The 14,820-nt window shown below is 38.7% G+C and overlaps 1 protein-coding gene across 1 annotated transcript in view; it reads right to left on the bottom strand.

Annotated features, from left to right (window-relative positions):
• Positions 1-11,338, bottom strand: part of RHBG (Rh family B glycoprotein) — a 36,912-nt gene extending 25,574 nt beyond the window's left edge. The window contains exons 1-2 of the mRNA XM_066609106.1: positions 11,088-11,338; positions 403-589 (exon numbers count right to left, since the gene is read on the bottom strand). Of these exons, the coding sequence (XP_066465203.1) occupies positions 403-589; positions 11,088-11,265 (365 nt within the window). The 5' untranslated portion in view covers positions 11,266-11,338. The remainder of the gene's footprint in view (positions 1-402; positions 590-11,087) is intronic.
• Positions 11,339-14,820: the final 3,482 nt, after the last annotated feature.

The raw sequence follows: 14,820 nt of genomic DNA, 5'->3' as shown, positions 1-14,820 counted from the left end.
ATTATGGAGAGAACTCATGAAATAGAAGAAGTTTAGTGAGGGAGTTAAAAACTATTGAGGGATCACACTAGAAATTGCCTACATAGCTAGGGCCATAGACTCAAATGAGACAGTGCCCCCAAGTGGCCAAATTATCAGAAAAGTAACAAGACGATGTGAAAATTGCTTTGAAGAGTCTGTAAACTTGAGTAATATCAGGCATATTCTAGCAGACTATAGATAACTAGTATTTTATCTCTTGCCAAGCACATTGCAGCATTTTTTCCCCTTTGTTGAAGACATGAGATAAAAGGGCAGCCGTAGAAAGCAAACACTACATGCTCCTGCTATGTTCCAGGTATCCATTGATCAGTGTCAGGTGACCAAATATATCAGTTTCATGGTTGTATTACACATCCTCACCTTTCTATACCAATGTGGATTTTTCCGTTATGAAAGCCATGGAAGAACCCTTGGACGAGCGTGGACCACTGAAGAGCAAAGGCTGCAATCAGAAAGTTGAAGGCCACACTGCTGAAACCATAAAGCCTTAAGAAAGTCATAAGAAACCCGAAGCCAATGAAGATCATGGTGTGTACATCTTGGAAACCTAGAGAAAAATAGGAATGGCAGATATAAACCATAGGATAATAACACTACATTTTTTTAAACTAGCTGTTATTACTCAGGAACATCAGGGGGCAAAATAACCATTTTAGTTCTGAAAAGCTGAAAATTTATCGAATGAGGTTTTTGATTTTAAACATTGGTTTAATAATGACAAATGACAACAAAATAGAAGTCTGAAATAACCAAAGTCATAAAATCCTGTACTGGACTATTATTATGTCCATATGCTACACCAATGCCTCCACCCTGTGCCAGTCACAATACTGGTTGCCAATCAACTTTACAATACCATTTTTTAGACTCACCCTCATCCATAATATTTTGCTGTGCTGCACCGCCCTACATCTCCTCCCTCATCTCTGTCTACCCTCTGCCCGTGCTCTCTGTTTTGCAAATGATCTCAGACTAAGTTCCTTCATAATTTCAACCTTCCCACTCAAGTCTCCAAGATTTCTCCCAAGTTGCACCAGGTTCCAAGAACACACCATCTTGGACAATCAGGTTAATCCCCAACTTCCAGAGTTTTCAACAAGCCCTAAAAAAACCTCTACAGTGAGATGGATCACATTTTATAATATGACTGTTCTCCATTTACCCCTCTTTATCAAAACCTGATCATAGTACCCTCCAAACCTGAAGTATTCTAATACACTTCATATACGTGTACAAATACAGAAACTGGCTGCCCCCTATGTACAAGAATATAACTACTATAAAACTGCCCCCTATGTACAAGAATATAACTACTATAACACTGCTTCCCTATGTACAAGAATATAACTACTATGATACTGCCCCCCATGTACAAGAATATAACTACTATAATACTGCCCCCCATGTACAAGAATATAACCACTATAATACTGCCCCCTATGTACAAGAATATAACTACTACAATACTGCCCCTATGTACAAGAATATAACTACTACAATACTGCCCCTATGTACAAGAATATAACTACTATAATACTGCCCCTATGTACAAGAATATAACTACTATAATACTGCCTCCTATGTACAAGAATATAACTAATATAATACTGCCCCCCTATGTACACGAATATAACTACTGTAATACTGCCCCCTATGTACAAGAATATAACTACTATAATACTGCCCCCTATGTACAAGAATATAACTACTATAATACTGCCCCCTATGTACAAGAATATAACTACTATAATACTGCCCCTATGTACAAGAATATAACTACTATAATACTGCCCCCTATGTACAAGAATATAACTACTATAATACTGCCCCCTATGTACAAGAATATAACTACTATAATACTGCCTCCCTATGTACAAGAATATAACTACTATAATACTGCCCCCTATGTACAAGAGTATAACTACTATAATACTGCCCCCTATGTACAAGAATATAACTACTATAATACTGCCCCCTATGTACAAGAATATAACTACTATAATACTGCCCCTATGTACAAGAATATAACTACTATAATACTGCCCCCTATGTACAAGAATATAACTACTATAATACTGCCTCCTATATACAAGAATATAACTACTATAATACTGCCCCCTATGTACAAGAATATAACTACTATAATACTGCCTCCTATATACAAGAATATAACTACTCTAATACTGCCCCCTATGTACAAGTATATTACTACTATAATACAGCCCCCTATGTACAAGAATATAACTACTATAATACTGCCCCCTATGTACAAGAATATAACTACTATAATACTGCCCCCTATGTACAAGAATATAACTACTATAATACTGCCTCCTATATACAAGAATATAACTACTATAATACTGCCCCCTATGTACAAGTATATTACTACTATAATACAGCCCCCTATGTACAAGAATATAACTACTATAATACTGCCCCCTATGTACAAGAATATAACTACTATAATACTGCCCCCTATGTACAAGAATATAACTACTATAATATCGCCTCCTATGCAAAGGAATATAACTACTATAATACCGCCTCCTATGCACAAGAATATAACTACTATAATACTGCTCCCTATGTACAAGAATATAACTACTATAATACCGCCTCCTATGCACAATAATATAACTACTAAAACACTGCTTTCCTATGTACAAGAATATAACTGCTATAATACTGCACCATATGTACAAGAATATAACTACTATAATACTGCCCCCTATGTACAAGAATATAACTACTATAATACTGCCCCCTATGTACAAGAATATAACTACTATAATATCGCCTCCTATGCAAAGGAATATAACTACTATAATACCGCCTCCTATGCACAAGAATATAACTACTATAATACTGCTCCTATGTACAAGAATATAACTACTATAATACCGCCTCCTATGCACAATAATATAACTACTAAAACACTGCTTCCCTATGTACAAGAATATAACTACTAAAACTACTGCTTCCCTATGTACAAGAATATAACTACTATAATACTGCCCCCTAGGTACAAGAATATAACTACTATAATACTGTCCCCTATGTGCAAGAATAGAACTACTATAATACTGCCCTACATGGCCAAGAATAGAACTACTATAATACTGCTCCTATGTAGAAGAAAAAAAACCTACTATACTACTGCCTCCTATGTACAAGAATATAACTACTATAATCCTGCTCCTATGTACAAGAATATAACTGCTATAATACTGCCCCCTATGTACAAGAATATAATTACTAGAATACTGCGCGATATGGACAAGAATATAATTACTAAAATACTGCCCTATATGAACAAGAATATAACTACTGTAATACTGCCTCCTATGTACAAGAATATAACTACTATAATACTGCCCCCTATGTACAAGAATATAACTACTATATTACTGCCCTCTATGTACAAGAATATAACTACTATAATACTGCCCCCTATGTACAAGAATATAGCTACTATAATACTGCCCCTATGTACAAGAATATAACTACTATAATACTGCCCCTATGTACAAGAATATAACTACTATAATACTGCCCCCTATGTACAAGAATATAACTACTATAATACTGCCCCCTATGTACAAGAATATAACTACTATAATACTGCCCCCTATGTACAAGAATATAACTACTATAATACTGCCCTTATGTACAAGAATATAACTATTATAATACTGCCCCCTATGTACAAGAATATAACTACTATAATACTGCCCCCTATGTACAAGAATATAACTACTATAATACTGCCCCCTATGTACAAGAATATAACTACTATAATACTGCCCCCTATATACAAGAATATAACTACTATAATACTGCCCCCTATGTACAAGAATATAACTACTATAATACTGCCCCTATGTACAAGAATATAACTACTATAATACTGCCCCCTATGTACAAGAATATAACTACTATAATACTGCCCCCTATGTACAAGAATATAACTACTATAATACTGCCCCCTATGTACAAGAATATAACTACTATAATACTGCCCCCTATGTACAAGAATATAACTACTATAATACTGCCCCCTATATACAAGAATATAACTACTATAATACTGCCCCCTATGTACAAGAATATAACTACTATAATACTGCCCCCTATGTACAAGAATATAACTACTATAATACTGCCCTTATGTACAAGAATATAACTATTATAATACTGCCCCCTATGTACAAGAATATAACTACTATAATACTGCCCCCTATGTACAAGAATATAACTACTATAATACTGCCCCCTATGTACAAGAATATAACTACTATAATACTGCCCTTATGTACAAGAATATAACTATTATAATACTGCCCCCTATGTACAAGAATATAACTACTATAATACTGCCCCCTATGTACAAGAATATAACTACTATAATACTGCCCCCTATGTACAAGAATATAACTACTATAATACTGCCCCCTATATACAAGAATATAACTACTATAATACTGCCCCCTATGTACAAGAATATAACTACTATAATACTGCCCCCTATGTACAAGAATATAACTACTATAATACTGCCCCCTATGTACAAGAATATAACTACTATAATACCGCCTTCTATGTACAAGAATATAACTACTATAATACTGCCCCCTATGTACAAGAATATAACTACTATAATACTGCCTCCTATGTACAAGAATATAACTACTATAATACTGCCCCCTATGTACAAGAATATAACTACTATAATACTGCCCCCTATGTACAAGAATATAACTACTATAATACTGCCCCCTATGTACAAGAATATAACTACTATAATACTGCCCCCTATATACAAGAATATAACTACTATAATACTGCCCCCTATGTACAAGAATATAACTACTATAATACTGCCCCCTATGTACAAGAATATAACTACTATAATACTGCCCTTATGTACAAGAATATAACTATTATAATACTGCCCCCTATGTACAAGAATATAACTACTATAATACTGCCCCCTATGTACAAGAATATAACTACTATAATACTGCCCCCTATGTACAAGAATATAACTACTATAATACTGCCCTTATGTACAAGAATATAACTATTATAATACTGCCCCCTATGTACAAGAATATAACTACTATAATACTGCCCCCTATGTACAAGAATATAACTACTATAATACTGCCCCCTATGTACAAGAATATAACTACTATAATACTGCCCCCTATGTACAAGAATATAACTACTATAATACTGCCCCCTATGTACAAGAATATAACTACTATAATACTGCCCCCTATATACAAGAATATAACTACTATAATACTGCCCCCTATGTACAAGAATATAACTACTATAATACTGCCCCTATGTACAAGAATATAACTACTATAATACTGCCCCCTATGTACAAGAATATAACTACTATAATACTGCCCCCTATGTACAAGAATATAACTACTATAATACTGCCCCCTATGTACAAGAATATAACTACTATAATACTGCCCCCTATGTACAAGAATATAACTACTATAATACTGCCCCCTATATACAAGAATATAACTACTATAATACTGCCCCCTATGTACAAGAATATAACTACTATAATACTGCCCCCTATGTACAAGAATATAACTACTATAATACTGCCCTTATGTACAAGAATATAACTATTATAATACTGCCCCCTATGTACAAGAATATAACTACTATAATACTGCCCCCTATGTACAAGAATATAACTACTATAATACTGCCCCCTATGTACAAGAATATAACTACTATAATACTGCCCTTATGTACAAGAATATAACTATTATAATACTGCCCCCTATGTACAAGAATATAACTACTATAATACTGCCCCCTATGTACAAGAATATAACTACTATAATACTGCCCCCTATGTACAAGAATATAACTACTATAATACTGCCCCCTATATACAAGAATATAACTACTATAATACTGCCCCCTATGTACAAGAATATAACTACTATAATACTGCCCCCTATGTACAAGAATATAACTACTATAATACTGCCCCCTATGTACAAGAATATAACTACTATAATACCGCCTTCTATGTACAAGAATATAACTACTATAATACTGCCCCCTATGTACAAGAATATAAATACTATAATACTGCCTCCTATGTACAAGAATATAACTACTATAATACTGCCCCCTATGTACAAGAATATAACTACTATAATACTGCCCCCTATGTACAAGAATATAACTACTATAATACTGCCCCCTATGTACAAGAATATAACTACTATAATACTGCCCCCTATATACAAGAATATAACTACTATAATACTGCCCCCTATGTACAAGAATATAACTACTATAATACTGCCCCCTATGTACAAGAATATAACTACTATAATACTGCCCTTATGTACAAGAATATAACTATTATAATACTGCCCCCTATGTACAAGAATATAACTACTATAATACTGCCCCCTATGTACAAGAATATAACTACTATAATACTGCCCCCTATGTACAAGAATATAACTACTATAATACTGCCCTTATGTACAAGAATATAACTATTATAATACTGCCCCCTATGTACAAGAATATAACTACTATAATACTGCCCCCTATGTACAAGAATATAACTACTATAATACTGCCCCCTATGTACAAGAATATAACTACTATAATACTGCCTCCTACGTACAAGAATATAACTACTATAATACTGCCCCCTATATATAAGAATATAACTACTATAATACTGCCCCCTATGTACAAGAATATAACTACTATAATACCGCCTTCTATGTACAAGAATATAACTACTATAATACTGCCCCCTATGTACAAGAATATAACTACTATAATACTGCCTCCTATGTACAAGTATATAACTACTATAATACTGCCCTCTATATTTTATATGAGTATGATGTACATTTCATGCTGTTGTATCTAGAATGTATTAGTTCACATCAGTCCTCTCCCCCACAGCACTTGCAATCCGCAGTCCATATCTTACAGATGGAGTAATCCTGGTTGTGAATAGTCCTTCTGTAGATGAGATGTCGGTCTCTGAAGCTGCTTTGTTCACCTTGTCCTTCGTTTTAATGATTCATCATGGCTTCCCAATGTGATGTGTTCTACCCCTCTCAGCAGTGATGTGGAACATCAGCCTCTGTTAAAACCTATCAGGCATGAAATGTCCGGATTGGAGCGGTTCCTAATCATAACCCAGAACTGGAGGTCACAGGAAAACACATGAAATAAGAGGCGAATGGCAAATGACCGTGAGATGCAATTAGAGACTGCTGAGCTGACGTATCCAATCCCTTCATGTGTGATACTGTCTGCTGAGCTGGGGTATCAAAGCCTTTCATGTTTAATACACCCCATGGAATCAGTGTGTAGGTTCACTTAACTGGGTACATTGACTTGCAGGAATGCTGCCATCCAATAGGTGGCGCTGCAGAGGTAATGTTCCAGCTGCCTTATTTGCATATATTTCCCAGAGGAGCTTGCATGGCCTTATAAGTCTCCTCACACCCCTGCTAGGTGCTCTCCTTAAGGAGAGATGGTACACTTACCGACTCACGTCTATAGACCTATCACTAGCCAAACCAGAAGCCTACTGCACACTGATGAGATGCAAACACCCCGAAACAGCTGTCTGTGCTTGGATTCTGGCTTGTGGTCAATTCTCAATCATTGTTATTAAGACTTGTTTGAAGGGCTGACATTGACTTGCAGGAATGCTGCCATCCAATAGGTGGCACTGCAGAGATATTTTTCTATCTTCCGTATTTGGGTGCATCCAAGGTCTTTTTGCGCTCTTGACAAGTGATATCATTGGGTGATATGATGTGTAATATGTACAAGGATATAACTACTCTTACAATACGACCGTGTCAGTAAGCGCTAAAATGACACAATTTCCAGCACTTGTCATTCATAATATAGTACAGGGTGTCTCCGGGGACAGACGCCCGAGATCCCTGATATGGATTCATTAGTCTCCCATTATTACGCCCTTGTCCTTCTGACACAGATTTTTCTTTAATGCCAGGTCTGGTTTTTCAGGTTGCCTCTTGAACATGGAAGCTACCTGTGAAGTCTTGTAAAGGTTTTCATCAGCAGCGATCGCGGACAGCTGAGCATGAGCAGCACTTTATTTTTCCTGCTGTTGAAAGTCATTAATTGGTACCTAAAAAGCAACGGCGTGGATGGGGAAAGTACAGGTCTAATAAGAGGGGTGTACACGTGAGATTCCACAGGCCCACCAGGGACCTGTTAATATATGGCAGCCTAGTGGTTAATATAATCCCTTATCACAGGGCCATCAGGGATTATAGTAATCACAAGGCTGGAAACTAACACTAGCCCACCAGGGAATGCATAGTTGACCACAGGGCCATTAGGAATCATATGCTTAACCATTGAGCCTCCATTGCTTGGCTATTAAACAATATGGAGTGGCTGCTCAAACACAGGCCCAGCAAGGAATGGACAGTTTACCGCAGGGCCATCAGGGATCATATACTTAACTACTGGGCTACCATTGATTTGACACTAAACATTACGGCCACTATGGGGTGGCTGCTCAATTACATGCCTGCTATGTTACCATTGAGTGAATACTAAACATGAGGTAGTGGTTGCTCAAACACAAGCCCTCCAGGACATGGGTAGTAAACCGCAAGACCATTAGGGATCATATTCTTAACCATTAGGCCACCACTGACTGGATGCTAAACATAAAGGACACTACAAAGTGGTCACTGAAACATAAGCCCACCAGTTAATATATAGTTGGCAACAGGGCCATCAGGATTCATTTACTTAACCACTGGGCCACCATTGATTGTATACTAAACAGGAGGGCCACTATAGAGTAGTGACAGCTGCAGTGTCACATTTCCAAACTCCTGGCATCATGGCGCTCAGGCTCTAAGTGCCGATGCCAGGAGGAGAAGTGACGCTGCAGTGGTCACCTGACTTCCTGTGGCAGCCGCTTTTACAACAAACGATGGGACTGCAGCTCTCAAGCCCCGCTTTTTTGGGTGGGGAGGCTGCAGCAGCTCTAACTTTCCCCCAGAGGGTTAAATAGCAGCCCCTTAATATAATTTTAGCATAGATTTCAAATCCCCCAAACTTTTCTGCAGTCTACAGTCTGAAGCCGTTCACATAAAGAATGCCGTATGGGACAGTCTGAAACAACGAACGGGTTCTTAGGCAAGTTTAAAGGGATTTAAAGGGATTGTTCACCTTTCTATTTTTTTCTTCAAAAACTTGTAGAAACTTTCAGAAAAACAAAATGAAGCATGAATTGGAGAATCACATGACTGGTCACCAGATGTAGATATAATGAACATCATATCCGATCCCCGATAACAAACTTGTCCCTTCATTATACAGCATTCATTAAAATCAATGAGCTTCCATGCAATGCGCAGATCCTGTCTGCTTCCCGCATTGGTTTTAGAAGACGGTCTTTTCATAACAAGGAATGTGGAGACAGAGTACGTACTGCCCCTTTAATAAAACACCTACAGAGCAAATCTGATAATACTGGATTAGGGAATTGTAAGTGAGCAATTGCCCAATATAGTCCATAGGGTAGATCTAAAGGGAAAGTTCACCAGTGGAGGATATGCTTCTTAGAAGTAAAACAGGACATGCTGGAGGTTGTAGTTTCACAGTAGTGACAAGTTGCTGACCCCCACAGCAGACACACAACTGGCATCCAAAAACAGCCATTTACTAATATCCCCTAAGCTCAACTCTTTTTATTGTAAAGGGGTATAAAACCCCTTGCTGTATTGATGACCTATCCTAAGGATAGTTCATCAGTAGTTGACCTAGTTGATTGTGGGGGTCTGCCAATCGGTGGGGTCTAGTGGAGGTAACTGATCCTTGGTGATCAGCTGATCTCAGTCCCCTTACTCATTATAGCAGGGCTGGACGACCACATTGGGACTTGGAATTGTAAGAGAAGGTAGAGCACCCATTGACTTCAATTGGAACGAATGCTTCTGTTACACTTCTGGCTCCGACCCCAATGCAGGCAGAACTGTCCACATCCAACCGACTGCAGTCAGTGTAGATCAGCTATCTGCCAGGGGTTCCTAGTAGCGAACCCTGCTGATCAGCTATTGATGACCTACTCCCAGGTTAGGTAATCAATAGCTGATCGGCTGGGGTTCAATGCTTGGGACCCAAGCCAATAGGCTGATTGGGCACCGGCTGTTAGCGCCACAATACACAGGGGTCAAAGCAGAACCGTAGGCTCCGTCTGCTGCATAGTGACCGATGTACGTAATTACAGGTGCCATTAAACTTAATGAAGGCTATGCCTGGAAAGCCCCTTTATATGGGGTATTCCAAGACAAAAAGTGATTCTTTATTCACAGGACAGGGGATAACTTTCAGATCAGTGAGGGTCTCACTATTGGGACCCCCACTGATCCCAAGGATGGGGGACTGGAAGATCTCAGCATGATTGGAGCAGTGGTTGAGCATTAGCACCGCCGAGCTCCAGAGAAAGTCAACTTAGCAGTCTCCAGCTAAATGTATCAAGCAGCATGAATGTTCGACCACTGCTCTGTTCATTCCTGGACACATCGGACCCCCATTCTCTAGCAGTCAGACCCCCACTGAGAGTTATCCCTTATCCTGTGGATGGAGAATCACTTTTTTTAGCCATCTGCTTGCTGTCAGTGAGTTGAAACATACTTATCTACATCCATAGGTTAAAAATGTATGCAAAATCTAGCACACCTCATAGCTGAAGTATTGTTACAATTGCATCCAGCTTAGACAATGCTTTGTGAGCCAATCAGCAGCAAAGATCTCTCCGCTATCCTGATGGTTTGTTACAATGTATCAGTGCAGTAATCTGGAAGACAGTCCAGACTGATGACAACTCTTAGCTTTGATCAGTATTACAGATAAACAGCGATGTTCCCATTCACTGACAGCCAGCAGATCTCTGCACGGATGTGCTAATTGCAATTCAGGACTAATTAACTAGCAGACTCAATTAGTAAGCGGTTGGAACTTACTTGCATAGCGAAAGTAAAATTCATTTTCGGAGTTGGATGCGTTTTGATGGTGCCAGGATTTGGCGTCCGTTTCATGGTCGTACCTCACAAAAATGGCAAATAGGATGATGGTGATAGCTTCAAGAAGGAGGCAGAAGAGGGGCAGCTTGACCCTCATGTTGGTGGAGTGAGTGCCCATGGCTGCTGGCAGAGGAGCGGGGCAGAGGAGGCAGAAAGTGAGGCTGCAGCCGACTGAGACATTTAATGTCAGTGCTGATCCCGCCCTGCCGTCAGTCCCAGGACTTCCCAATCCAGGACCCGGCACACCCTCCTCAGGACGTGTCATGGCAGATCTAACAATCCAAAGGTCTCCAACGTCCGACACAGCAAATAACACACGGTGTATGGAGTCCGCACTAAATTCCCTGATCAGCAATGGCAGTATCACACATGACAGGCTTAGATACATCAGCTCTGTATCACATCACATTGTCTCACACATGACAGCAGGAATATATGTCTAAATACACACAACAGACAGTATCACACAACAAGCTTAGATACATCAAATTCTTATCACCTCCAGTATACATCCGGTCTAGACAGAAGATGGTAAGCAGGGAACGCAAGTAGTTTCACTGTTTCACTATATACTGTTAAATCCACGGGGATCATAAACTCATCAGCAGACCAATCCATCCGCTGGAAGAAGTGTATGTAATATATATATATACACATCCATATATACATACACTCATCATCGGACGAATCCCTCCGCTAGAAGGAGTGTATGTAATATATATACATACACATACATACATACATACATACACTCATCATCAGATGAATCCCTCAGCTGGAAGAAGTGTATGTAATATTATATCTATCTATATATATAAAGACGAAAGCCCTCATTGACTCACTGACTGACTTGCCACTAATTCTCCAACTTCCCGATGTCGTAGAAACATGAAATTTGGCACTAGCATTGATTATGTCATAAATATGAAAAGCTAAGGGGTTCCAACTCGATTATTAAATTCTAAGCGCCAAAGAATTAGCGTCCAAATTTTATGTACGTAATCTAATTCTCTCACTTCCCAATGTCAAAGAAACTTGAAATTTGGCACGAGCATTGATTATGTCATGAATAGGAAAAGCTAATGGGTCACAACTCGATTATTCAATTCTAAGCGTAAAAGAATTAGCGTCCAAATTTTACGTACAGAATCTAATTCTCTCACTTTTCGGTGTCATAGAAACATGAAATTTGGCACGGGCATTGATTATGTCATAAATAGGAAAAGCTAATGGGTCCCAACTCAATTATTCAATTCTAAGCACAAAAGAATTAGCATCCAAATTTTGCTATTTCTTATATTGCTGAGGTATAATGAAAGCTGCACTGTGATTGGTTGTTATTTATTATACCTCTGAGGTAACATGAAAGCTGCGCTATGATTGGTTGCTATTTCTTATACTACTGAGGTAACCTGAAAGGTGCGCTGTGATTGGTTGCTATATATTATACTGCTGAGGTAACATGAAAGCTGCGCTGTGATTGGTTGCTATATATTATACTGCTGAGGTAACATGAAAGCTGCGCTGTGATTGGTTGCTACTTCTTATACTAATGAGGTTACATGAAAGTTGCGCTGTGATTGGTTGTTACTTTCTAAACTGCTGAGGTTACATGAAAGCTGCGCTGTGATTGGTTGTTATATCTTATACTACTGAGGTAACATGAAAGGTGCGCTGTGATTGGTTGTTATATTTTATACTGCTGAGGGAACATAAAAGCTGCGCTGCGATTGGTTGCTATTTCTTATACTGCTGAGGTAACCTGAAAGCTGTGCTGTGATTGGTTGCTATTTCTTATACTACTGAGGTTACATGAAAGCTACTCTGTGATTGGTTGCTACTTCTATACTGCTGAGGTAACATGAAAGCTGTACTGTAATTGGTTGCTACTTCTTATACTAATGAGGTTACATGAAAGCTGCGCTGTGACTGGTTGTTACTTTCTAAACTGCTGAGGTTACATGAAAGCTGCGCTGTGATTGGTTGTTATATCTTATACTACTGAGGTAACATGAAAGGTGAGCTGTGATTGGTTGTTATATTTTATACTGCTGAGGGAACATAAAAGCTGTGCTGTGATTGGTTGCTCTTTCTTATACTGCTGAGGTAACATGAAAGCTGCGCTGTGATTGGTTGTTATATCTTATACTACTGAGGTAACATGAAAGGTGAGCTGTGATTGGTTGTTATATTTTATACTGCTGAGGGAACATAAAAGCTGTGCTGTGATTGGTTGCTCTTTCTTATACTGCTGAGGTAACATGAAAGCTGCGCTGTGATTGGTTGCAATTTCTTATACTGCTGAGGTAAAATGAAAGCTGTGCTGTGATTGGTTGTAATATCTTATACTACTGAGGTTACATGAAAGGTGCGCTGTGATTGGTTGTTATATATTATACTGCTCAGGGAACATAAAAGCTGTGCTGTGATTGGTTGCTCTTTCTTATACTGCTGAGGTAACATGAAAGTTGCGCTGTGATTGGTTGCTATTTCTTATACTGCTCAGGTCACATGAAAGCTGCGCTGTGATTGGTTGCAATTTCTTATACTGCTGAGGTAAAATGAAAGCTGTGCTGTGATTGGTTGCTATTCCTTATACTGCTGAAGTAAAATAAAAGCTGCGCTATGATTGGTTGCTATTTTTTATACCGTTGAGGTAACATGAAAGCTGTGCTGTGATTGGTTGCTATTTCTTATATTGCTGAGGCAGAATAAAAGCTGCGCTGTGATTGTTTGCTATTTCTTATACTGCTGAGGTAACTTGAAAGCTGCGCTGTGATTGGTTGTTATATATTATACTGCTGAGGTAACATGAAAGCTGCACTGTGATTGGTTGATACTTCTTATACTGCTGAGGTAACATGAAAGCTGCGCTGTGACTGGTTGCTATTTCCTATACTGCTGAGGTAACATGAAAGCTGCACTGTGATTGGTTGATACTTCTTATACTGCTGAGGTAACATGAAAGCTGCGCTGTGATTGGTTGATACTTCTTATACTGCTGAGGTAACATAAAAGCTGCGCTGTGACTGGTTGCTATTTCCTATACTGCTGAGGGAACATAAAAGCTACGCTGTAATTGGTGGCTATTTTTTTAGACTGTTGAGGTAACATGAAAGCTGCACTGTGATTGGTTGCTACTTCTTATACTAATGAGGTTACATGAAAGCTGCGCTGTGATTGGTTGTTACTTCTTATACTAATGAGGTTACATGAATGCTGCACTGTGATTGGTTGTTACTTTCTAAACTGCTAAGGTTACATGTAGAGATGAGCGAGCACCAAAATGCTCGGGTGCTCGTTGCTTGAGTCGAACTTTTCACGATGCTCGAGAGCTCGTTTCGAGTAATGAACCCCATTGAAGTCAATGGGGGACTCGAGCATTTTTGTATATGACCGATGCTCCGGATAGGTCTTCACTTGTGAAAAACCAGAAAACATCCGAAATCCATGGAAACACCACAGAAACGGATAGGGCAGAGGCAGCATGCAGGGCTGCATCTCAGGCTCCCAGGTCCCACTATTAAGCCACAATAGGGGCTAGAGTCTGCCCCCCCCTAACAATTTTTACTTTGGACAAACCCTCATTAGCAAGGCACACCTTAGCTAAGCACCACACTACCTGCAACCAAGCACAATCACTGCCTGCGGGTCACACCGCTGCCTCTTCTCC

Source organism: Eleutherodactylus coqui, chromosome 6 (assembly GCF_035609145.1).
Source record: "Eleutherodactylus coqui strain aEleCoq1 chromosome 6, aEleCoq1.hap1, whole genome shotgun sequence".
Taxonomy (NCBI): Eukaryota; Metazoa; Chordata; class Amphibia; order Anura; family Eleutherodactylidae; genus Eleutherodactylus; species Eleutherodactylus coqui.
This window is presented reverse-complemented; position numbering and strand designations above follow the sequence as displayed.